General features: G+C 50.6%; 3 protein-coding genes across 3 annotated transcripts in view; 1 reads left to right on the forward strand and 2 right to left on the reverse strand.

The window, feature by feature from the left end:
• Positions 1-343, reverse strand: part of RGL3 (ral guanine nucleotide dissociation stimulator like 3) — a 16,634-nt gene extending 16,291 nt beyond the window's left edge. Inside the window, exons 1-2 of the mRNA XM_044670240.1 lie at positions 296-343; positions 59-178 (exon numbers count right to left, since the gene is read on the reverse strand). Coding sequence (XP_044526175.1) covers positions 59-178; positions 296-328 — 153 coding nt within the window. The 5' untranslated portion in view covers positions 329-343. The remainder of the gene's footprint in view (positions 1-58; positions 179-295) is intronic.
• A 1,357-nt stretch (positions 344-1,700) lies between these two features.
• On the reverse strand, positions 1,701-6,552 carry ODAD3 (outer dynein arm docking complex subunit 3). Its single transcript, XM_044658412.1, has 13 exons — positions 6,322-6,552; positions 5,647-5,768; positions 5,238-5,315; positions 4,796-4,966; positions 4,557-4,658; positions 4,214-4,339; positions 3,848-3,970; positions 3,610-3,762; positions 2,979-3,139; positions 2,698-2,854; positions 2,296-2,451; positions 1,979-2,063; positions 1,701-1,822 (listed from the first exon to the last, which is right to left on the reverse strand). The coding sequence occupies exons 1-13, from the start codon at positions 6,497-6,499 to the stop codon at positions 1,701-1,703; spliced, it is 1,734 nt and encodes a 577-aa protein (XP_044514347.1). The 5' UTR covers positions 6,500-6,552.
• A 796-nt stretch (positions 6,553-7,348) lies between these two features.
• PRKCSH (protein kinase C substrate 80K-H) lies at positions 7,349-23,189 on the forward strand. Its single transcript, XM_044658413.1, has 18 exons — positions 7,349-7,385; positions 7,890-8,012; positions 8,316-8,432; positions 10,003-10,098; positions 10,198-10,255; positions 10,548-10,665; positions 11,769-11,898; positions 12,244-12,328; positions 13,083-13,161; positions 14,205-14,291; positions 14,905-15,066; positions 15,484-15,577; positions 19,480-19,549; positions 21,016-21,105; positions 21,726-21,800; positions 21,902-22,001; positions 22,100-22,253; positions 22,459-23,189. The coding sequence occupies exons 1-17, from the start codon at positions 7,349-7,351 to the stop codon at positions 22,244-22,246; spliced, it is 1,668 nt and encodes a 555-aa protein (XP_044514348.1). The 3' UTR covers positions 22,247-22,253; positions 22,459-23,189.
• Positions 23,190-23,537: the final 348 nt, after the last annotated feature.

The raw sequence follows: 23,537 nt of genomic DNA on the forward strand, positions 1-23,537 counted from the left end.
GCCCCACTCCAGGCCTCCGACTCCTGTCCCACCCCCTCCCCCAAGTCTCGCTCCTCACCTGGCCCCGCCCCCTCTCTCGGCCCCGACCCGGGCCGGGCCGCTGACTGCGCTGCCTCCGCAGGGTGATGTTGTACACAGCTCCGTCCACCTCTTCCTCACCCCACTCCTGGAGCGGCGCCTGCGGGGATCCGGAGGCAGATCTGGGATCCGGGGTGGCTGGGCAAGAAAGCTCGGGGATGGGGGAACTTATCTCCCTCCCCTGCCCTCTCCGCTCCTCCCACCCCCGCCTGGTTACCAGGGCGAGTTCTTTTCCCGAGGGCCGCTCCATGGCTCGGACACCTGCAGCTGTCACGGTAGCTACTGGCCTGATTCTGGCTCTGGCTCCGCCGGCGGCGGCACAGGGACTGAGACGGATGAACGGACCCACGGGCCTGGAAGCGGAGCGCTCGGGCTCCAGCAACTGCGGGGCTCCTACCCCGGCCGTGGGCGGGGTCGGGGGAGGGGTCTGCACTGGGAGAAATGATGGGGGGCAGAGACAGGAGGCGCGGGGCGGGAGCTCGGGGAGAGCTTTGGGGCTAGGGCCCAGTCGCGCGCGCGGGGATGGGAGTCACTCAAACTCAGGAGCTTAAAACTGCGGGCGGGGCGGGTTTGGGTGCGCACCGCTGACCGCCTAGGGTAAGTGGGTGCTGGGCGGGCTTATTTCCATAACAGCCAGGATGGGGACACAGGACAGGAGGCCGGTCAGGGGGCGGGGAGTCCCAGCCACTGCCCACCTGGCCTCGGACAAACCGGGAAGTACTTTCCAAACTTCCAGGAGCCCTTTTGTGGTGGTGGTGGGGAGGGGAGGTGCCCTTCAAATAGGCACACCTGGAAAGCCTCCCTCCTCCCAACCCCGACCTGGACCTGAAACCTAAACAGTTCTAGGTCTTTCTATCTGTCTTGGCCGAAGTCTCAATGCAGACAATCCGGGCCAATATCTCTGTCTCTAGCTCCCTATTTATCTGTCTCTACTTATCTGTGTGACCGTGGGCAAGTCCCTTAACTTCTGAGCCCGTTTCCTCATCTGTAAAATGGGGACAACAATACTTCACAAGGCTGTTGTGAGGAGCAAATGGGATAATATGAAAAATACTTTGTAAACCTTACAACCCAATACAAATGTCAATACTTGGGGCTCTGTGCCTCTGCATCCCTCCCTCTTCCCCTTAGGGCCAATGCTAATGACCCTTTTCCCCATCACCAGAAGGCCCTGGCAGGGCAGACACAGGAACACAGATCAGGCTCCTTAGTAACTTTTATTGCCTGAAAAAAAATGACCACTGGGAGTCGAGCAGTGGGCCCTGAGTGTCATACAGGGCCTCCGACCTCCCCAGCCCCAGGAGATTTATGATTGATGGTGGGAACAATCAGGGATTAAGTTCCACAACCCCAAAGCTGAACCAGCAAGGCCCTGGGCCTGCCTCCCAAGGGACAGGGACACTGCTACTCTTGCAGGCCTTAAGGGTGAAAAAGGCCTCCTAAGACTTAACTCCTAGGTCGGAAGGGACACAAATCCTCTGGCTAGACCCTGAGGAAGGGGAGAGGATCTGCGTCCAACAGTTGGGCCTTCAAGAAAGAACCTGGGGCTGGTCCAGGTTGGGGTCTGTGACTGCCCTCGCCCCAAAGGGGGCACTGGCAGCCAGGCTAGGAGGGTATGGAATCTATGACCGCCTTCGGGATCGGCCTCTCTTCTTGCTTCTGGACTCTATGAGTTTCTGAGACTGGAACTTCAAGGCTGCTCTGGTCACTATCTCCCCTGTCTCATCTTCACTTTCTTCCTCATCTAAGGAAGACATGAGTAGGATGAGGAAGGGGGTTGGGGGACATTAGGACATTCCTTGCCTCCAAGCACACACAGATTCTGGTACAGCACTCCTTGCCTGTCCCTGACTCCTTGCCAGAAACAACCCTCTCCCTACCTATCCCCAGGCTGACTCACCAAAGAACTTGTCCTTGGTGGTATCTGAAGGCAGTGAGATTCGAGTGTTGTAAGCAGGAAGCTTCCCCTCCAGGGTGGCATAATACTGAGGATGGAAAGGATAGAGTAAGGGGCTGCTGGGGGATAGAGGGGAATAGAAAGAAACACAAATCTCTAAAGAATCTACTTTGTGCCAGGCACTGTGCTAATGCTTTACAAAATAACCTCATTGAACAGTGGGGAAATCTAAGAATTCCAATATCTTGGGGCAAGGGACACAATGGAAAGAGGGAAAGTCTTGAACATTTTCCCACTTAGACCCCCTTCAGGGCTCCTACCTCCTGCTCAGTAAGATGATGCAGTAGGTCTGGTACATCGTGCCCCTCCATATCACTCTGAAGTTGAAGCAGCTTCTCCTCATTCAGAGCCATGAGATCCAGCACATAATCTGGGGCATTAGGGTTTAGCTCCTTTTTTGCAAATTGGCTTTTCTCCTAAGGGACGTGGGTGGGTGGGGGACTGAGGTCTTAGGAAGTTTATAGGCAATGCCCCAAAGAGAGAGTGACAGGATGGGGGGGATGTTGGGAACAGCTGTGGGAGATTCTAAAAAACTGGTGTAGGTCTGGGAGACTAGGCATAAAAGGGCAACATGGTAAAGTTGGATAAATAGGGTTCTGAGGACTTGAAAGGGCTGGGGGCAGGGCAGATGTGGGGGTAGAAGGAGGGATTCATGTGTATACCACAGTGATGGGTTGCAATTTGATGGCCAGATGCTCAACCCCAGCCTTGGCAGATAACAGTGATCGAATAGTACTTTCCAAATCCTCCTTAGCTGCTGCCACTTGTTTCTCCTGGGTGCTCACATGCTTTTGTAGCTCCTCCATAACCTGATTATTCCTGGGTTGGCCAGGGTGAGGTAGAGAGTGGAAGCAGGGCACAGGTGTGAGGGGCCATGAGAGATGCTAAAGCTTTACAGCCAATTCCCTATCCCCCAGCAGCACCTCCTTCCTCTTCCTCACACCTGATAGCCTTGGTTTCTCCTGAGTACTTGAGCTCAGTGAGCTCTTTCTGCAGATGCTTCTTCTCTTGTCTGAGTTTCACAAGGGCCGAATCATTCTGTTGCCTTAGAGACTTCAATTGTGTGAATGCATCACCCTGGGCCAAGAACCTGCGAACCACAGCCTGCCCCCACCCACATCCAGTCATTCAGAGACATAGAAGCACCTAGGAAAACCCAGGCTACTTTCCTTTCCACCTTATCAAAGACAGAGAACATACAGAAGAATCATTCTCCCACACTGTAACCTGCCTACTCCACTCCCTAGGATCAAAGGCACATGAGGACATAGAATGCCCACCTAAGTTAAGGACATAGACCCACCTGAGGACAATCAAGGCCAAAGACACACAAAACATATAAAGGGACACTACACATTCTCTCTCTCTCTCTCTCTCTCTCTCTCTCTCTCTCTCTCTCCATCCCCCCTAACTTATGGGTCTTTATTTATTAACATGTCTGGAGTGGGGCCTTTGGAGAAGTTATACAGCCTCAAGTCTTCTTCTCCAGCCTGGAGTACCCTTTCCTGGTTGGGTAGGACCAGTGAACAACAATAAGGCCTGCCTGGCTTTCCCCACCCTGTAAAGTGACTCACGTTGGGATCAGCTACACCAGTGGCTTCCTTGATCCTATCAAAAGCAATCTCTGTCTGGAACATGGACCAGCGGACTTTTACGATGTCTGCTCTTGTTCCCTGGAACTCTACGGTTTCTTCAGATCGAAGTGGTATATGATCACGCTGCTGGGTCTGTGGACACAGTAGATGGCATGGAAGGCAAGTCAGTTCTCCCACCACTTCCCTTCCCTGCTTCCTCTGACTGGAGTCCACAAACCTTCCTCTCAATCCGCTCATTCAAAAGCTTCTTCTCTTCTGTTCGCTTCTTGGCCTCCGTCATGACCTTCTCTCGCTCCTTCCTATCTTTGAATAAGTTCTCCTCTAGCTTCTGAAGTTGGCTCTGGTAGGGGGAGGAGGTGGCAAAAACATCAGGGGAGGAGATGGAAGCTCATGGGGACCAAATGTTGGGGTTCTTGCCCCTGGGGGAAGGGGCTGCTCACATATTCATGGCTCTTGTTGGTGTACCAGCCCTGCCAATTTAAGGGCCCAGGACACTGGGTTTACAGGTTTGTTAGGTTTAAAGACCTCCAACTGTGATGTACTAGAGCTGTGATGTACTAACTAGAGTGAGGCTGTGCCATACCTTGGCAGAGTCCCGAGCTACTTCAGCTTCATGGCTCACAATCTGCAGTTCTGAGAACTCACGTCTTAGTCGAATGACTTCAGCCTCCATTGCATCCAGTTTGTTCTCAAAGTTCAGGCTCTCCTCCTGAGAAGGTAGGGAGAGGAGGGCCCAGCTGGAGTGCAAGGGCCAGGGAAGAGAGACCACTAGTCTTTCTAGATCCTTGCCACAGGGCCAAGTGCCCTCCTGACTTCATCCAGGTGCAGAAAGCAGTTTCTTCTTAAGTCCCTATGTATAGGACCCCCCATCACACATATCTCACCCCTTCCTGTTCATTCCATCCCATCATTCCCACAGGCCACACCTGCATGTAGGCCTTCAGCTGCAGGTAAACTTTAGTAATGTTCTCTGCTTCATCAGACTTCAGTTTGGCCTTTTCCAGTCGATTTTCTAGGTTTCGGGTGGTCTAAGGGAGAGGAGACTGTGATTGTCCATGATTCTCCTCTCTCTGGGTCATAAACCAATCAGAAGCTCCATGGTTCCATAACCCACCCCCATGGTCTTTTTCCTTTTCTCTTGGGTTGGGCAGGGCCTAATTCCCACCTTTGCCACCTCAGTGTCAGTGCCCCGTAGTTCATTTGTCTCTAGCGCTCTAAGGGAATGCTGTAACTGGAGCTCTTCAATTCGTCGTTGCTTTAGTTCTGCTTCATGTCGAAGGGAATTTAGTTGCTTCATCTTTTCATTCAGCCGATGATCCACAAGGGCTAGGGCTTCCTAGGGTCCATATCAGGTAGATACAGAGATATGTATGTATGTATGACATAGACATCTGATTCATATATACACACAACTACATCATATCTATACAAACATATCTTTGTGTACACATATAGAATATATATATACATAGTATGTATGTATACATGCCCCCACACACATATTATTTATATTCTGAGCCAGAAGCCAGGACTCAGAGAAGGAGGGACCCCCTGGGAGTCTGGAGATTGTGTATTCTGTCATGGCTAAGGCTACTTTTGCCACCTACCTCCCCATTCTTGTTTTTCAGATGAGACTTTTCATCCTTCCACTCTTTGACGACCCATCGAACTACTTTCTCCTCACCCTGTGAAGTCAAGAAACCAAAAACATTCCCTACCACCCCCTACTCCCAAGTTTCTTTTGCCCCCTGACAAGGGTATCAATGTCTGAGGATCTTCAAGTACCTTTGCAACAAAAGTTCCCCACTCCACCACCCTTACCCCATTTGGAAAAGGGAAGGAGCCTTGTTTTTCTATAACAACCTGCTCCCATGACCCAGATGGCCTTAATCTAGATCAGCCCAAGCACATGGCAGCTTTCCCCTTAAAGGTCAGTGGAGCATGGGAGCCTCTTCCCCCTCCCACTACCCCCCCAGCCTGTCCCCTCATTTCTCCTCCCTCCATCCCAGCCCTCACACTGAGCATGTCTGACAGCCTATGGTATGATATCTTGTTCTCTTCCCGAAGATGCTTAATGGTTTGCTTGTTCTTTTTGATGGTCCATTGAGTGCTCTCATAGAAGGACTTACGGTCGCCCTCTGGGGGCAAAGCAGGGTGTAAGCACCCACCATACTCCCATCTCCTCCCTTCTCCCAACTATCACTCCCATCCTTCAGCCCTTGTTTTACCCACAAATACTTGGTCTCCTACCCTCCTCCTGATTTCCTTTCTATCTCTCCCATTAGCTCACTATCAATTCTATTCTTCCCTTCACTCCTTTTCCCCCTTCCTCAGCTGACCCAATCCTGACTTTATTAACACCCTGTCTTTGATCTTCCTCAAAAACCAAGCTCTTCTCCAAGCTTCCCCAGTATTCCCAACCTCAATATTCTGCTCTGACCCCAATTTTATCCATCCCATCTCCCTACCTTTTCTTTCTTGGCTCTGATCACGATCATTCCCTCATCTCTCCCTAAGCCCAATTTCCTTTCAGTTCTTAACTTTCCCTAACTTTTGATTCTTTCCCCTGATGTCCTAGACTCATCTTCTTTGTGACTAATTCTCCAAACCCATCCCACCACCTCCCCAAGGCTTAGGCCACCTCAGCTGCTCTGTTTCTCTCCTTTCCCTTACTCCCATACACATACTTACCCAACAATTGGATTTTTCTGTGCAGCTCAGAAATCTGCACGTGAATAGGAGGCTTCACTCCAGCCTGGATGGGAGGTGGCTGACTTGGTGGAATTCTTGGCTGACGCTTTGAGCCTGGCCTTGAGGCAAGGCGACGGGGCTTATGGAAGGAGGAAGGTTCTGATCGTAGGGGAACCATGTTTAGGCCTTTGCAAAGGAGTCTCCTTAGCTTCTGGGTGAAGGGTAGGATAGAGTCTATCCTATGGGGAGGGAGCAGAAATTAACTATGAGTGGGGGTACGGAAAAGAGATATCCGTCTGGATTGAAGGATCTGATTGTGGCCAAGCCTGTGGGATTTAGAAAACGGGGAGCTTAGCCTGGGAAGTCAAAGAAGGAACTAAGGGGAGATAGGGATTGGGGTCCAGGAAGAACAGAAGGGATCTGAGGCTTATTCTCAGTGTTCAAGAAAAGACTGTCCCAGAACAGAAAGGAACCGAGAGAAAGGCTAGCGCCTGGACATTCCCGGAGCGAGCTCTGCTGTCGCCTGCGGCTCAGATACGAGGGTCCCTGGGCCTTCCATCCAGGTTAGATCCAGATGGAGCCTCTCAGCATCTGTCTCCGTTGCTAGGAAACCACCTCCCCCTCCCGCCGGCAGCTACCATGGAAACTAGTCGCGTCCCACGCGATCCTTCCCATTGGCTGGCGCTGCGCTGGGACGGGAAGTGGGACCTGCCTCGAGGCTTGGCGGAGCATGCTGGGATAAAAAGGAAAGAGGGAGAGGAGGAGGCTTGGGGGAGTGTCGGGTGGACATTCCCGCTGACCGCAGGATGATCTCGGGCTTCTGCTCCATAGAGATCAAGCAGAGCTATCAGTGACCCCAGAAAAAAGAGGGCAAGGGGATTTTTTTTTATTCATTTCTGCCTTTTCAGCGGTAAATCGCTCCGCTACCAAGATGGCCCCCGCAGCCGCCATTAAGCGCGAGTCCCGCTCTGACGGTCCTACTCAAGATGGCTGTTGTAGGTTGAGATTCTTTTCCGCCACTCTCGACATGGCTATCAGAGTGGTCGCTGCCGCCCGTCTTCCGGGCAACCGGGATTGGGCAGTAGGACGGAAGTGCTGGAGTTTCTTGCTTCCGCTTCCTGTTCCCTGCTGGATCCTGGTCGGGCGTGTGCTGGGGAGCTGGGAGCAGAACGAAAGTGACTTCTCGCTCCCACTCAGCGTAGGTCCTTCGGCGGGGTCAGTGAGTGGGAGGGAGGATGGTGAGGGCCAACATTTGTGAGGGGGGCCTACATTGGCTGGGTGATGAGTGAAGGTCTCCCTTTGTCTGGGAGGGGAGTTTGAGGGATATTTATGGCTGGGAGGGGGATAGGGATTCCCATTGTCTAGGAGGGTTTTGGGGGGCTCCCATGGGCCAAGAACTAGTTGGGCCCCATTGACTAGGAGGGCAGATAAGTGACCGCTATTTGCGTAAGGACAATAATTGTCCGCTTTGTGATTCTTATTGTAGTCTGAAAGGTAAGAATAGGCATCCCTTTCCTTGACCTGTTAGGCCCTCACCTTCTCCTATGTATTCTTCCTCTTGCCCTAAGATTTGCTGTTGCTTTCTGTGTCCAGCACCATGTTTCTGCCGCCGCCGCCGCTGCTGCTGCTGCTGCTAATCACTGCCACAGCTGCTGTTGAGGTCAAACGGCCTCGGGGTGTCTCCCTTACCAGTGAGTCTTTTTCAGGAGGTCAAAGACTAAAGTTAGGAGAATGTACCCAGGAGCTTCTAGCCACTTTCTAAAGTTAGTGGAACTGGCTGAGCAGTGTAGAAATTTCCCTTTCTTGGGTGGGGGGGATGCTGGGGGACTAATATCTTTGAATTTCTGAGTGGTAAGGAAGTAGCCTCTAGGTTTGTACTTGTGCCTGATGACCTGCATTAGCCCAGGGGAGCCTTTTGTAGTCAGTAGATTCATTAGGCCCACTGACCTCATGTGGGTGGGAAGTTAATATTATTATTAACCCATACTCTTCAGATCATCACTTCTATGACAAATCTAAGCCTTTCACCTGCCTGGATGGTTCCTCCACCATCCCATTTGATCAAGTAAATGATGACTACTGTGATTGTCAGGATGGCTCTGATGAACCAGGTAGGAATCAGGGGCCCACTGGAGTTGAGTTAAAAAGAGCAAGAAAAATGTCCCCTGGGTGAACCCAACTACATCTCTAGGATGGGGAGGGGGTGGGGGGGTGGCAGGTGGCATGGTGGGGAGGATTCCACTTGGTCTTCATCAAGTTCTTGTTTCTCTTTTGATTTCTTTGTGTTCCTATCTTTGTATTTGTATTGGTCACTCTTTTTGACTATATCTATTTGAACTTTGTGCAGGCTATCCACTTGGCTGTGAGTCTGTCTTTTTCTTTCTGTTCATTTTTCCATCTCTATATATGATGTATTTTTCCTTTCTCTATGGTCATCCATCTTTCTTGACATGTGTTCATAGCTCCCTTCTATATATATTGACCTGTCCGTTTGTCCATCTGCTATCTCTGCTCTCTGCCTATGCATCTTTATAGATCTGCCTATCTGTGTGTCCATCTCCCTTTTTGTATCCATCTAACTGCCTCTGTGTCCATCCACTTATATTTTTGTCTGTCTGTTTTTCTGTTGCTGTCTTTTTGTTTGTCTCAAGATTTATTCCCACCTTGCCTATTTTTGTACCTACCTGTCTCTGTTCATTTATTTCTGTATGCCAATCTGTCTCTGCAAAGAAAAAAAAATGTTTTCTTAAATTGATCTGCCTGTCTGTCTAGTCATATGCATCTGTCCCCATATCTATCTGTATCCTTTCAACTGTCCATGTCAGTCTTTCTGCATGTCTCTATTTTATTCTATATCCATGTGAGTGACTGCTAGTTTGTCTTTTATCTGTATGTCCAGCTGAGTTTTTCAGTTTCTATTTGTCAAATCAAATCAACAAGGATTTATTGTGTCTAACTCTTATGAGTCAGTCAGTATGCTAAATATTACAGATACAAAGAAGACAACAGGGGAAAAATCCCTAATCTCAAGATGCTCACGATCTAATGAAGGTGAAAAATGCAAACTACTTTAGATAGTCAAGGCATAAAAGGGTATGTTGGAGAAAATCTCTGAGGGAAAACATTAAGTCCTCTGTAGGAGGACTAGGAAAGCTTGCTTATTGAAAGGGTCTTCAGCTGAGATTTGAAAGAAGCCACAAAGTAGAGATGAAGGTGAAGAGAATTCCAGGGATAGGAGATATATGGTAAACATACCTTCAAATTGGAAAATGGAGTATATTATTTGAGTAAAAGCAGCGGGGAGACCAGTGTCACTGAATCATAGAATATGGACCTAATAAATTTAAGACTAGAAACAAGGATGTGAACCAGGTTATCTAAAAGGCCTTAAAAGCCAAATAGATTTTATTTTTGATCCTGAAGGCGGTTTGTACATTATCTCCCTGTTTGTCTTGTTCATCCCTTTGTCTATGTGTCTATGTCTGTGTCTCTCTGCTTTCTTTTTCCCGTGTCTGTGTTCATGACCCTGTATATGTCTTTCTGTTTTTATTGTATCTACCTCTGTTTTCCCTTTGTCTCTTCTTCCTTTGGCCTGCCTCTGCAGGTTGCTTCATTTCTTACCTTGGATCATCTTACATCAATTGAATGTAGTAAATAACTTTTCTCCTCTGTGACTGCCAGGGACTGCTGCCTGCCCAGAGGGTCGCTTCCACTGTACCAATGCTGGGTATAAACCTCACTACATCCCCTCGAATCGTGTCAATGATGGCATCTGTGGTAAGACTCCTTTTTAAAGCTGAGTTGGCTAGAGGCCAAGGTTAGAACAACTACCCTGGTACCAACGAATCTCAATGGCCCCTCTGCTTCTTTCTTTAGATTGCTGTGATGCCACAGATGAGTACAACAGTGGGGTCATCTGTGAGAATACATGCAGGTATCTGAATTGGGTAGGGAGGGAGGGATTCATCTCCCACCAACCTCCTTCTCTATTAGAGGTGCCAGGTCTCCCGTCTTAGACTCCAAAGTGGGCGTGCATGCGCGACCTTGGCCCACTCTTTGTTCTCTCCCTATGTTCAGACTTCCTCAAAGCTAGGCTACAAACCATCGCTCTTGTAGGCAGGAACTCAGGAACCCCTATTGGAATGTTCTGAGAGGTTTCTTTCTAGGATTTTGCTTTTCCTAACCTTTGGGTGCTTTCTCCCCATCTACGCTGGCTACCCACCCAGGGAAATGGGCCGGAAAGAGAAGGAAACTCTGGAACAGATGGCAGAGGTTGCCCGTGAAGGATTCCGGCTCAAGAAGATCCTGATTGAGGAAGGGAAGAAAGGCCAAGAGGAAAAGAGGGTGAGATGAAGTGGCATTCCTACCCTGTGGAGGAATTGTCCCTCTTTGGAGAAAGGGTAGGCTTTAAACACAACCCCTAAATCTTTGCGTGACATCTTACTATCTGTATGATCTTGACTAAGTCTCTTGACATCTCTGGGTATGTCTAGTCTGAAATGAGAGAGTTAGAAGAGTTCATTTTCAAGGTCTGTTTCAGTTAATTCTGATCTTTGATTTTATCATGATTCTAGAGGTAGAGGAAGGGGTTTAAGGATTATCTGTCTGATGGAAATTCTATTGGGTTTCCTGGTGTGATCTGCAAGAAAGTCCTATTCTTCCTCCTTGACCCTCTTCTTTGGCTCCCACCTCCCCTCACTCGGCCCCAATTGTTATGTTGGAGCAAAACAAATAGAATTGTCCTTCAGACAAGCAGAGACAGGTCTCTTGATTCCTTTGTTTGGTGAATCAAAATCTTTGCTTCTCATCAGGAAAGTTGACTGTATATCTTCTTCCCAGTTAACTTGACTATCCTACATCTGAGTCCTTCCTTATTAAAGCTGCAGGAAACTCCCTTTATCTCCTTGACCCAACAACTATCCCACCACTGTAGATTGTGATCTGATTTTCCTTGGAAACCTAGGAAATAAGGGCAGGAACAGCTTTCCTGAAGTAGAGGGTTGGTTCTCTGTGACCTTTGCCATTTGGCCCTAATATAGCTGCTAATAGTCATGGGGAAGTGCAATGAATAGGATTAGCAAGTGACAAAGAACTTGGAAAATTGTTACCATGTCATAGAACAAGAATTTAACTTGGAGCCAAATGACTGGGTTCGAGTTCTCAGTCCTACTTGGGTGATGCTGAACAAGACCATCCCCCTTTCTGGCATTCAGTTTTTCCCCTGGTAAAATAAGGGGATTGTCTTAGATTGTCCCTAAAGTCCTTTTTAGCTCTGCATTTGTGATTGTATGGTTTTGAGGGTTCTCTTGGCCTTCACCCCATCCTTAGACTTCTTGAATGGGAGAAGGTCTGTTCCCACTCCCTTTGGCCAGTTCTAGGGACTCCATCCCTGGCCAGGCTGCCCTCAAACAAAGAGTGATCAAGGACTTTCTCTCTCGGACAACCAGATCAAGCTCCTTGGTTTGCAAGAGTCAAAGAAGGCTTTGGAGGAGCAGGTAGCAATGCTGAGAGCAGTGAAAGAGGAAGCAGAGAAGCCTGAGAAAGAATCCAAGGAGCGGCATCAGAGACTGTGGGAAGGTGACCTCCCCTAAAGGCCTCTCTCTGTTCTCATTCCCACAGGGATCCCCTCATGCCCTCACAGCATGATGTTTATTGTTATCATAAGGCATTATTGACAACACTAATAAGGATCAATACCAAGAATGAGATTGAAGCTAGAAGAGTCAGGAAAGGTGCAGAAAAATTGGGGGAAGTGAACCTTGAAGGGTGGAATTTGGTTAAAAAAGGACATTCCAGGCAGGCAGAGCCAAATAGGCCTGGAGTAGGAGGAAGGGAGTACCCCTTTGCCCCATCATTACCCCTGGCTTTGGGAACAGTCCCAGTGAAGGGAGAGCAGTAATGGAGGTGATTGTCTATGAACAGAGCAGCAGGCAGCAGCCAGTGCGGCGAGGGATCAGGAGCAGGCTGCCAATGCTTTCCAGGAGCTGGATGATAATACTGATGGAGTGTGAGTACTATGGACTGTGGAGGGTGCTTCCTGGAGCCTGGGGTAGGGATGATAGCCTCCTCTTCCCTGCAGCCCCTCTCTGGTTCAAGATCCTAGTCTGTGCAGAATTAATCTTAGCCCTCCATCCCCTTTGACCCAGGGCCCAAGGGCCATCATCATGCTCCTCCTAGGTAGCTTGGAGATTGGGAGCCACATTAGATTACCAGAAACATTTTAACCTTGACATTGGCTATCCTCCCTGGGTATTTAACATTAATTTATATCAAAAGATTGGCTGAATACAGGAAAGGTATTTTTTGTTATGGGCTTGAGGCTGTCATATACCTATTTTTTTCTAATAATAGCCCCCATAGATTTAAACTAGAAAGGGTAGATGTCACCCAGTCCAACTTGCTCACTTTATAGCTGAGGAACTTTGGAGCCCGTTGAAGTTAATAGATTTGCCCAGTCATAGAGCTAGTAAGCATTGAAGACAGGATTTGAACTTGAGTTTTCCACTCTTTAAGTCTACTTCTCTACTCACTGTGTATTCACTATCTGGCTTCTGGGGTAATTTGGTGATTTAAGGAAAAAATTTTAAGTTCTAATTCTGAGTACCTTTGGGGTGATATTTTATCAGTCTTGGCTGTCTCTTTTCTCACCCCGAAACCATGGCCTCAGTCTCCCTCCACACACTAAAGTAAATACTTTCTTAACTCTTGCTACTGAGATGACCACTTCTAAGCAAAATGACTCCCCCTTATCTTCTCTCCAGGATTTCAGTGGCTGAACTTCAGACCCACCCAGAACTAGACCCAGATGGTGATGGGGCTTTGTCAGAGGCAGAAGCCCAGGTAATAGAGCCCTCACCTCACCAGATTGCCCTATAGTATATATACTACCCCCCAACCCCTCCCCCCCCCCATCCCCAGCCAGAGTATCCCCAAAGACCTAGAGAGGCTGGGAGCAGAAAGTTGAAGACTAGATTCTTAGCCTGCTTTGAGCTGGCCTAGCCCCTGGCCACACCTTCCCATAGAGGACATGGCCAGGCCTTGGGGGGCGTTCTTTAGTGGAAACCCCTTAGCAGCTATAGGCCCAGAGGCCTTGGCTAGATTGTTTCCTCCTATCTCCCATCTCCTAATGGATATCTTGGGTTAGCAGTAGCTGATTTGGTGGTTGAATAGGACCCTTTATTTCCCAGGACTGGGGTTGGGGGGCAGTTTTCAGGGTAAGTTGCAGATACATGTCTTGCCTATTCTATTATGGCTGGGCCTAGGGGAGAAACACCAGCCCTGATAATAATGGGGCTCAGGTGGGAACCCTGTGTTCTATGACATGTACACACATGCCTAATTTCCCCCAGGGGGTTCACCAACTTGTCACTTCCAGAAGATACCCTGGGAGGGGGAAGCTCCCTCAAATAGGCACTTCCAGAAGGTGCCAGTGCAAGGAACTCCCAGGGCATCCCCATTTCTATTTAGTTGTGATTTTTTTAGCCCCCTACTCAACATCCCATCCTGGGCCTAGACCTCATCTTCCCATCAGTGGTGGCTCCAAGGCTTAAACAAGAGCTACCCAAGAGTCCTAAAGGGTAGAATAGAAGGTGGGAGGGGGGTGGAAGGGAGAGAGCTATAGGTGTCTCTCCTCTAAGCAGTGCTATCCTCCACCCCAGGGTGGCTCTACCTTCCTCTAGGAAAGTATAAGGCATCAATTCTAAATCTTAATTGTGTGCCCTTAGTTGAGTAATCTTAACTTTTCATGTCCTATTTTCTTATCTATAAAATGGGATTACCAACCCTGTCAACCAACTATCTCCTGCTTCACAGCAAGGTTGTAAGGAAAGTCCTTAATAGCCTTCAGTGTCAGTAGGTGCTGCTCTTGTCCTCTTCTGCTCCAGGCTCTTCTGGGAGAGGCCTTGCAGGTGGATGCCACCGGCTTTAGAGAAGGCCTGTGGGCAGCCATCAAGGATAAATACCAGCAAGAGGTTAGTAGTCTGCGCTAGACAGTCAAGAGTGCCAGGAAATGGGGAAGGTGGTGGGGAAGGGGGAACGGACTGTAGCCAGCAGGGGGAGACAGTAGCATATGTAGCCAAGCTGAGCCAAAAGGACTCTGACCTCACAAAGGATCTAACAGCCGTGGGGGAGGCAGGAAAGTAAGCAGAACAGGGACTAAGATTTTGTTCTCTGGAGCTCATCCATCTTAACCAGCTGGGCCCGGCAGCAGCAGATGCTGCCAGTTCTGACTAATAAGGCAGCTGCCACTCTTGTGGCTCTAACCTGTGGTCACAGTGGCAATGCCCACCCTCCATTCCCCCCAGGTGAACCCTTGTTCAACAAGAGCCACTTTGCCTTTGCCAGTGGTTCTGCCTACCCCCTTCTGATTCCCCTTAGGGGAAACTTAGGGTCTTTTTTTAACCCAGAAAAGCAAGCGAAGGAGGGGTGCTTTGTGCCCATGGGCACCAATGACAGGGTGTATTGGGATTGGAAAAGAGATGGGATCTCCAGCCTCCAGACCTGGCTATAACTCCAACCCCTGGTAGGGGGAATAGGAAAGTATTGCTTTTGTCCTCCATGGATCTTGATTGTACTGCTTGTTAGTCCCTGCCCACTATGCCACCTCTTGCTGAGACCACAGTGGAGGAGATGCTGGAGACCCCTGAAGAGCCATCCCCAACTGAGGATGAGGATGAAGGTCCTGGGTTGGAGGAAGAGGCAGAGGAGGATGAAGATGATGAAGAGGAGAGCCCCGAGGAGGACAAGGTAAGGCCCTATGAAAAGAAGCCTGAGGTTCTGAGGAGGCGGGGTGCCAAGGGATAGCAGTCACTGGCTGGCTTCTTGGAAGCCCATTAAGAAATGGCATCCATGCAAGCTGCTCAGGCTGGCTGTAGCTAAAGAGGGGAAAGGCAGGAGCAGCTCCTCTTCAGGGCCCAGGGGAATGGGTTAAGAGGGATGCTGTTGCCTGGCGCTGGGGGGAGGCTGTTTGTTGGCTCTGCCCTCTGGAACCTCCCCTCCCCCCTCAGCCTGGATCAGCCTTTGTTTGGGCTTGGAGCCTGGGGACCTTCAGCCCATGCAGAGGAGGCAAAGGCTCTCTAGGGAGAGGGGGAATGTAAGAGTGCAGAGAGGCCAGGTGGTGAGGCTGGGGCTTGGGTTAACCTTGTCTGTCACCTCTCCCCCCAGGAGACCTTGCCCCCACAGCCAGTCAAGGCGGATGAAGAGGTAGAGAAGGACAAGATGCCTCCATATGATGAGAGAACCCAGGCTTATATTGATGGTATGATGGGAGGGGAACCTAGGACATTTTCTTCCCAGTCAGGCAAGACATCTGCAGGGGGTCTTTCTGAGGGGGCCTTGTATAGCATCTAGGCTTTCCTCTTCTTCATGGACTTCACTTAGTGCTTGTCTAAAAATAATGGGGCAGCCCTGAGTATAAATGTGTCCACAAGAGAAGTGGGCCCTCATCTCAGGAAGTTTCCTGCTGGTTTTCTTCCTACATGAAAAGTAGAATCACATTGTAGGCATTGATACCTGCTTGAGTTCTGTGAGTGGATCCAACTGTCAAACCTATAGGAGGAGCTCAGGAGGAGGGGGAGATTGCTGTGAGTTTCCTGAAGGATGTGGGACTTGAATTTCCATTTAAGAGGATTTGGCAGAAAGGCAGGGCATTGCCAAAGGCCAAAAGGAGGCATGCTGCTGTGCCTGACTGAAGTTGAGGGGGACAGTGGGAAAGAAGGCCAGACTTTGGAAGGCCCTGGAGCTGGAGGCTAAGGATTTGGACAGTAGGACATTCCCATAGGAGTTTTCAAAAAAGGAGTAATGCCATAAAAGTGGTGATGGGAATAGTAAAGGCATAGGCTCATGGGATGTCTGAGCTGGGGAGCAGAGAAACTTAGAACACAGGATTTTAGGAGTGTGGAAAGGACCTTCACGACCACCTAACGGTCCCATCTAGTAGATGACCAGAAGGCCCAGAGAAACAAGGCTTCCTTACTCCTAATTCAAAGGCCCTTCCCTACAGTCTGTTGTGAACATGAGGCGATGATGAGTCTGAGAATGATGGAGGAGAGAGAAGCCTTTGAGTGGGTGTAAGGTTTCTTGGCCAGGGGAGCAAATGCATATAAGTTGACATAACTAGGGTCATTGCCATCCTTCCTGAGTGTGATCAGGAGATGACTTGGCTTATCCTGGAGGGAACTGCTCCTTTGCAGTGGGAAATAAGAATTTTAAGAATGGGCCTCCTACTGCCTCAGGTTGATTTCTTGGAAGGTTCTAAATTGAGCCTAGGCTTTGCGTATAACTAGAGAAGAGGAGGGATTAAGCGGGTATTGGGAAGGTTGACCAGCTGTCCATGGGTGGTATCTCACCGTGGAAGCTGGAACTGAGACTATACACATCCACCCTGAGATTGGGAAACAGATCTTCCTTACATAGAGTTTCAAGTGGAATTAGCTCAGGAAAATTAGAAGGTAGGAATAGGTAAGCATGCCCTTATAGGGCATCCTTCCAGGCCACAGAACCCCATGCCTGGCCTTATGGTCTTACCTGGTTTTTTAAAGCTCCTGCTACCTAGAGCTTAGAAGTTGTCTTTTTGCTTTCTCAGAAGGTGCTGGCATTGCCTCTTGGCCCTGGGGGTGAGGAAGTGCCCTTCAAATTTCCCTCTAGGCCCAGCACATCAAAAGGAAGCACCCTCACTTTGCTCAGAGTATAAGAGGGCCTTATTGGATTGGGTGCTGCTTAGCCCTGATTCTAGCTTTGTGACCTGAGATACATCACTGACCTTTGGACCTCAGTTTCTATACAGTGAGGCTATCATCCTCATTGCCCTCCATAGTCCCTTAGAGAGGCCCAGGAGACAGTGTGCAGAGTGGGGATCTGCATATGGCTCTTGTTCTTTCCTGTCCTCAGTGTTGGAGAGTAGAGCTTATCCCCAGGGATTGAGTTGGAAACTGCCTGTGTCTGATGTCCCTGGGTTTGAGAGTTTAGAACAAGTTGGAGGACAGTGAATGGTAGTACTGTGATACATGTACCAGATAATATGGGGTCAGGCTGATCTCCAAGCCCCTTATATGGGAAAGAAGGGAGACCTCACTTCCCTCCTCCCTCTCCCAGCTTATCTTCACACCTCCACCCTCCCTAGTCAGTCATCAGGGAAAATGCTTAAACTTAGAGCTGCCCCTTCTATCTGCAGAGATGTAAAAATATCTTACACACACAGCACTGGGTGCAGCCGCTTACCTGGAATGGGGGAATTTTCCCCATCTGCTGGCCAGATTGGTAGGGGTTAGGAGATGGGCTCCAAAACTGAAGAAAATTGTTGAGAAGGTCCCAAAGCCAGCCCAAGGGGGTTGGGCCTAACCTTGAATGTGTATTGGGGATCCTCTTAGGGGTGTGGCCTGTGGGTCCCCTATTCCCCTTTCCTGCCTCCCCATGGGCCACTGGGCTTGTTTGTGACTCTTTAGCAGGCACTTTGGCTCTAGGATTGGGTGAGGGAGGAGCAGCAGGATCCCCCTGGGAAACCTCCAGTGAGCAGGGAAGAGAATATTCTAGGCTTCCTGCTGAGAAGCCAGGATTGGCTGAGGCCTAGGTGCTAGGAGTGCTTGGCTAGTGAGATGGGGCACCCAAACTGAGGCTCCTCACCCAGGCTAATTTCCATCCAAGTCCTGAGAGTAAAGGCCCTGCACCAGCTGGAGCTGGGGCAATTCAGGGGTAGTTTCTAGTGCCATTGCTCCTGAGGCCTGAACTAACACTTCCATTGGGGTGGGTGGTAGCCTTTCTTGAGTCCTTGCTCTCCTAGAGCCTGTAATTCAGTTTAGAAGAAGAGCTCAGATGATAACTGATGCTGCAACACCCTAGGCACCAGGAGGGGGACAGCCTTTCACACTTCTGAGCAGTGTCACAGACTGGTTCAGAGAGGGAGTATGTGGGGTGCCCATGGGTGGTGTAAGCTTTGTTTTTGTCTAATGCTGTATCCTCTGGCTGTCCCCTTCCGCCCCCCCAAAAAAAATAGGGCCAGCTGAGTGAAACCTGCCATATTTGAGGTGTCCTTGGATTTGGGTTCACCCTTCCTCTGGGAGGGAATCTGCATGGACATTGAGGAGTTTGTTGTGGCGGTTGTGTTTTGTGGAGGCAGGTCTGCCTGCCCCTATAACAATGTTGGCATTAGCCCCTCAGATGGGAGGAGCTTTAGGGTCATAGAATTTAGAGCTAAAAAGGACCTGGGAGGTCCAAAGTCCAGCCTTCCCATGAGGCCCAGGGCAATAACCTGGCTTGTCCCAAGGTCACACAGGTAGTAAGTGGCAGGAGCATCATTTGAATTCCTTCCTTCTGCCTCAATGCTATGCCCATGTGTATGTGCAGTGGGGCGGGAGTGTTGGGGGAGTAGAGATCTCTGCTGGAATAAGCACGTAGTTTCAGAGATCCTGAGAGTGTGAGGAAGATGTCATGATTCTTCATCAGGAACATATTGTTTCAACTCCCCAGGGAAGAGAAGAGTAAGGCCAGTCACAGGTATGGGGGACACCAGGACTGGAGGCACAGCTTTCACACAGTTGTCGAAAACCCTGGACTTTGGAGAGTGCCAGGGCCTTTTACCTGAGACGAGACCTTGTCTTGGTGAAGGGTGCCTCAAGGAGAGGAGGGCAGCTATCAGGCCTGGGGTGGAGAGGGAGGCACTGGCCTTTCCGTCTTGAATGGCTGGATGAGTAGCCCTTTGGGAGTTAGACAAGAGAGCCTCCCAGTCTGCTGCTCTGGGATGTTCTTTGAAGGCTGCCTTCCCCAGACACAGACAAGCACAGGGTCAGGACCTTGGAGTCCCCAGATGGCAGTTGTGTTATACCTGTGGGGAGTGGGAGTGGACTTTGCCCTGGTGTCTTGGGATAGTAGAAAGCTCTGGGTTTGGAGTTGCAGGATCCATGTTCCCATTGTAATTCAGCAAGTAACCTGAGCTGTTTTCCCATTTTTAAACTGGGGGAGTTAGACACCCTTAAAGGGCCACATCTGTCTGGCCGCCTGTTTTTGTATGGCCCCTCAAATTAAGGATCCTCAGCTTGCTAGCCACAGAACCAGGGGCTCCTCTAATGAGCCCTTCTAGGCCTGGAAGGAGATACTGAGAAGAGAGAAGGAGGTGATATAGTGTAGCTGCTACCCCTCCATGCCTTGGTGTTTTGTACCTTTCAGCGGCCCAGGAAGCTCGGGATCATTTTGAAGAAGCTGAAAAGTCACTGACAGAGATGGAAGAGTCCATCAGGTAGCCCCCTGCTCAGGGATGGAGTGGGAAGGCAGGATTTGGAGGGGGGAAAGGAGGGTGCTCATTAAAAATGCTTTACACACACACTTCTTCCTCATCCCTTGTGAAAGAGATCATTTGCCTGCCCCAGGCCTGGGAAAGAAAAAGAACAGACTCCTATGCTGCCATCACAGGCTGTGAGACCTCTAGCATCAAATACTGTACTAAGTACCAGGAAAGATTCAGATGAGATAAGCCATAGAATTGGCCCCATAAACCTTATAGTCTAATAAGGCTTGAGCCCCAAAGGCATGTAGCTGTGATATGGGAGTAGCCAAGAGTAACCCCTTTTAGTAGTCCTAAGGGAAAGGGGCTGCAATCAGCTGTGCCTCAAGATCTTCAGTAGGGACTGGAGGGCCTTCTCTGTGATGCGTGGAGTCTTTGTCCTACATGCTTTCCCCTTCTGTTGCCCATTTCCCCTCTTAGTTCCCATGGGGTGTTCTATCCTTCCATCAGACTGTCCTCTGGGAAGCTAGGGCAGGAAGCAGCAGACCTGTGTTAGAGTGGGGAAACAAGTCTTCTCATGCAGTGGGGTATCAAGGGGCTCTGGCCTGAGGAGATGAGTCACCAGTGCCTGAACCCAGGACCTAAAACCCTTGTGGAATTGTGATCAATCTTGGGGGGAGAGGGGAGATAGTAGAAGCCCTAGAGCTGGGGGGCAGGGGAGGGAGCAGAGGCACAGACAAGCTCTGCAGGAAGGATCCCCACAGTGTGCTGCTGGGGGGAGCTTATGTGCTGCTGGGGGGAGCTTAAAAGCTCCTCTTCTCTCCTCAGTGCTGTAAGAGACAAGGCATTAAACAAGCCCCCCCCCCCATTTCCTCAGTTTAGCTGGGGGGGAGGGGTACAGGTGAAGGATAGAGGAGAACCCAAGTCTTGGGATTTGGAGCTGGGGCCCCGACCTCTCCTGCTACCACCTCTTGCAGGGCCCCAGGGTCCCAGTAATTAGGAGTAGCCTTGGTTACAAGGAGGTACAGAGGTGACTTCAGCAAGGAGTCTTATCCCAGATGGTAGAGAGGAAAGAATGGTGGCTCCCTGGGGCCCCCTGAATCAGGGCTGGGGGTGGTGGGGACAGACCAACAGTGGCTTGACCAGCTGGAATTGGGTCCCTAGCCAGTAAAGGGCCAGGGGACCCAGAAGCATCAGGCACATGTCCTGAATCCAGAGCTGGGAGAAATCTGAATTTGAAGGGATCTTAAAAACAGACCATCATAGCAGAAAGACTGACAAGCATAGAATATCAGTGCTGGGATGTTAGGATTGGTGAGGAGGAAGACCTTGGCCAAAGTCGTGCAGGAAGTAGCGAGGCTAGGATTTCAGGCCAGGGCTTTTCCCCTTATTGTCTGTTTATCATTAGTTGGCATTAGGGAGGTTCCCTGAGCCAAGGTGGGGTTGCCCTCTGACCCATCCTTCCTACTTTCCCACTGCAGGAATCTGGAGCAAGAGATGGCACTGGACTTGGGTCCCAGTGGGGAGTTTTCCTACCTGTTTGGACAGTGCTATGAGTTGTCCACCAATGAGTAAGTGCCTGGGGACTGGCAGCATCTGTGGGCCACATTAGAAAAGGAGGGGATCCAGGGAGAGGAAGGCCTATTCACAACCCCATTGGAGTCCGAGGGTGTCCCCCCAGGCCCATGAAGGCAAGAGGACAAGAAGAGGGAATTTGAGTTTTGAACCAGTGGGAAGGGGTCAGACTGTCCCTGAAGGTAGTTTCTGAATCAAGGGCCTCCCTTGTCTTGGGAAGGAAAAAGGAGGGAGAGCAGGGGACAAGGCCTTCCCTTTTCCTGCTGACACACCATCCTGGCTATTTATAGCTCCTCTCAGAGCCTGGGGTTGAGAGTAGAACCCTAAGAGGGGAGTCTGTGCTCATGCACACCCCGACTCCCAAGGCTGGCATGTTGGGGAAAGAGGCTCCAGGAGCCCAGCTTCACTCCCCAAGAGCTCTTCAAGGGAAGCCAAGGATGCCTGTAGATGCCCCCCACACACACCCCTCTCAGAAAGGAGGGGACAGCTGAGAATAAGGACCAGAAAGGATGGCAGGGCCTGAACCATGGGGCCAGCCCTCAAGGCAGCTGCTTCCCTGCAGAATGAGAAGGCCCCACATGCCCTGCATCCCTGATGTCCCTTTTTTCCCATACAGGTATATTTATAGACTGTGTCCCTTCAACCGAGTCACTCAGAAACCTAACCATGGTGGTTCCGAGACCAACTTGGGGTGAGCGTCCTCCCTTTCCTCAGCCTTCTTTCCCACTGCACCCATGTCCCAATGCCCTCTGCCTGGGTCCCTGGCTCTCAGTCCCTCCTGTCTCCCTGCAGCACATGGGGGTCCTGGGATGCATCGGAGGAGGAGAAGTTCCATGTCATGCATTACGAACACGGGACGGGCTGTTGGCAAGGCCCCAACCGCTCCACCAAGGTGAAAGCCATGGGGGTGGGGGCAGAGCCCAGTGGGGGACACACACGCACATGCACACACACACTGACATCCCTTGCACATTTGGTTAATGGACTCAGGTGAAACTGGTGTGCGGTAAGGAAACCGTGGTCACAAGTGCCACCGAGCCAAGCCGATGCGAGTACCTGATGGAGCTGGTGACTCCGGCCGCCTGCCAGGAGCCACCCCCGGAGTCTGCAGGGGATCCTGACCATGATGAGCTCTAAGCCCCAGGTAGGGCCCTGCCAGGGGAGCCAGAAGGTCTGGGTTCCCCCTTCAGGCCTGCTCCCCATTGCTCCCAGGTCATCCTCAAAGGAGGTTGGCCAGGGCCCGGGCGGCAGATCTGGGATTTCTCCTGCCCGCTCCCTCTCCTGAGCCTCTGGCTCAGGGAAGCAGCTGCTGCGGGGCCGGTGATCGCCTTTCCCACTCTTTCCTGAAGAATTCCAGGGGACAATCGAATACCTCCAGGACCTGCGCACCATCCCCCTCCTCGCCCCAGCCCAGGGTTCGAGGCCTTGTCCACCATGGCTCTTTGGGGCTCAGTCCACGGACTCTGCAGTCTTGATGAAGGTCTCTCTGGGCCGCCTCCTTTGGTCAGAGAAGCCTCATCCATTCCCTCTCATCTTGCTGCTCAAGTGACTGGGACAATTTGCCCTGGCCTCCCCCTCCCTTGTTGGCAGCTTCACCCACTGATGGGTGACTGGATATCCCTCCCTGGGCCGCACTCTGGGCACAGTGGGCTTCCTAGCCTTCAGGCGTGTCCTGCGTGGGTGGGAGATCCTGACCTCCTTGTGACTGTGACAATAAACTCGATCCTTCCCCACAGCTGGACGTTGGTCTCCTTTCTCTCACTGCCGGAGCCTCTTACTAGAGGTAGTGGGGGGGAGAAGGGGCCTGCCCTACTAGGTGGGGGCAGACTGTGAGTTCGAATCCCACTTCAGACCTTTCAGGGGATGTGCCAGCCTTGGCTTCCTCCTTTGTGAGGTCACTCAGTAGTGGCTCCTGCCTCCCTCCATCCCCCACACGGCCACTCACACACACATACACACGATCCATAAGATTCTGAACTTTTATTTTCTGGCATGAAAAGTACAAATAATCCAACGATTCCATGTAAAAGTCTGTTACAGCGTCAGGCCTGTAATCCCATAATAAATAGTCTAAACTCAACGCAAAGTGTTTTTTTTTCTTTTTACAGTTTTTTTTTGATCCTCCAACATTTACTCTGTCATGATTTGAAACCATCCGAATAAATAACAGGATGAAGTGAGGAGGAGCGGGCAGAGCCCCCTCCTACCTGCCAGCCCCCTCCAGGGATGTGGAAGACCAGGGGCCCCCCTCCTCTCCCCTCTGGGGAGCCCCAGCCACTGCCTGGAGGAAGGAGACGGCCTGGCCGTGGGAGCCTGGCTGAGTTTAGTTTAGTTTTAGAAAAAAATATCCCAAGCTGTGTGGGTGGGGAGGGGAGGGGGAGAGCCAGGCTGGGGGGAGGGGGCTCTGCCTGGGGAGGGGGAGTTGGGG

Source organism: Gracilinanus agilis, chromosome 1 (genome assembly GCF_016433145.1).
Source record: "Gracilinanus agilis isolate LMUSP501 chromosome 1, AgileGrace, whole genome shotgun sequence".
Classification (NCBI taxonomy): domain Eukaryota; kingdom Metazoa; phylum Chordata; class Mammalia; order Didelphimorphia; family Didelphidae; genus Gracilinanus; species Gracilinanus agilis.

Excerpts from the sequence above, each read along its gene's own strand:
- PRKCSH (XM_044658413.1), top strand. The coding sequence starts at position 7,349 with ATGGCTATCAGAGTGGTCGCTGCCGCCCGTCTTCCGG. Across the intron at positions 21,801-21,901 it reads GGTTCCGAGACCAACTTGGG|CACATGGGGGTCCTGGGATG; the intron begins GTGAGCGTCCTC and ends GTCTCCCTGCAG. Across the intron at positions 22,002-22,099 it reads GCCCCAACCGCTCCACCAAG|GTGAAACTGGTGTGCGGTAA; the intron begins GTGAAAGCCATG and ends TAATGGACTCAG.
- ODAD3 (XM_044658412.1), bottom strand. The coding sequence starts at position 6,499 with ATGGTTCCCCTACGATCAGAACCTTCCTCCTTCCATAAGCCCCGTCGC. Across the intron at positions 4,340-4,556 it reads AGCTGAAGGCCTACATGCAG|GAGGAGAGCCTGAACTTTGA; the intron begins GTGTGGCCTGTG and ends CTACCTTCTCAG. Across the intron at positions 3,763-3,847 it reads ATGAGCGGATTGAGAGGAAG|ACCCAGCAGCGTGATCATAT; the intron begins GTTTGTGGACTC and ends CTGTGTCCACAG.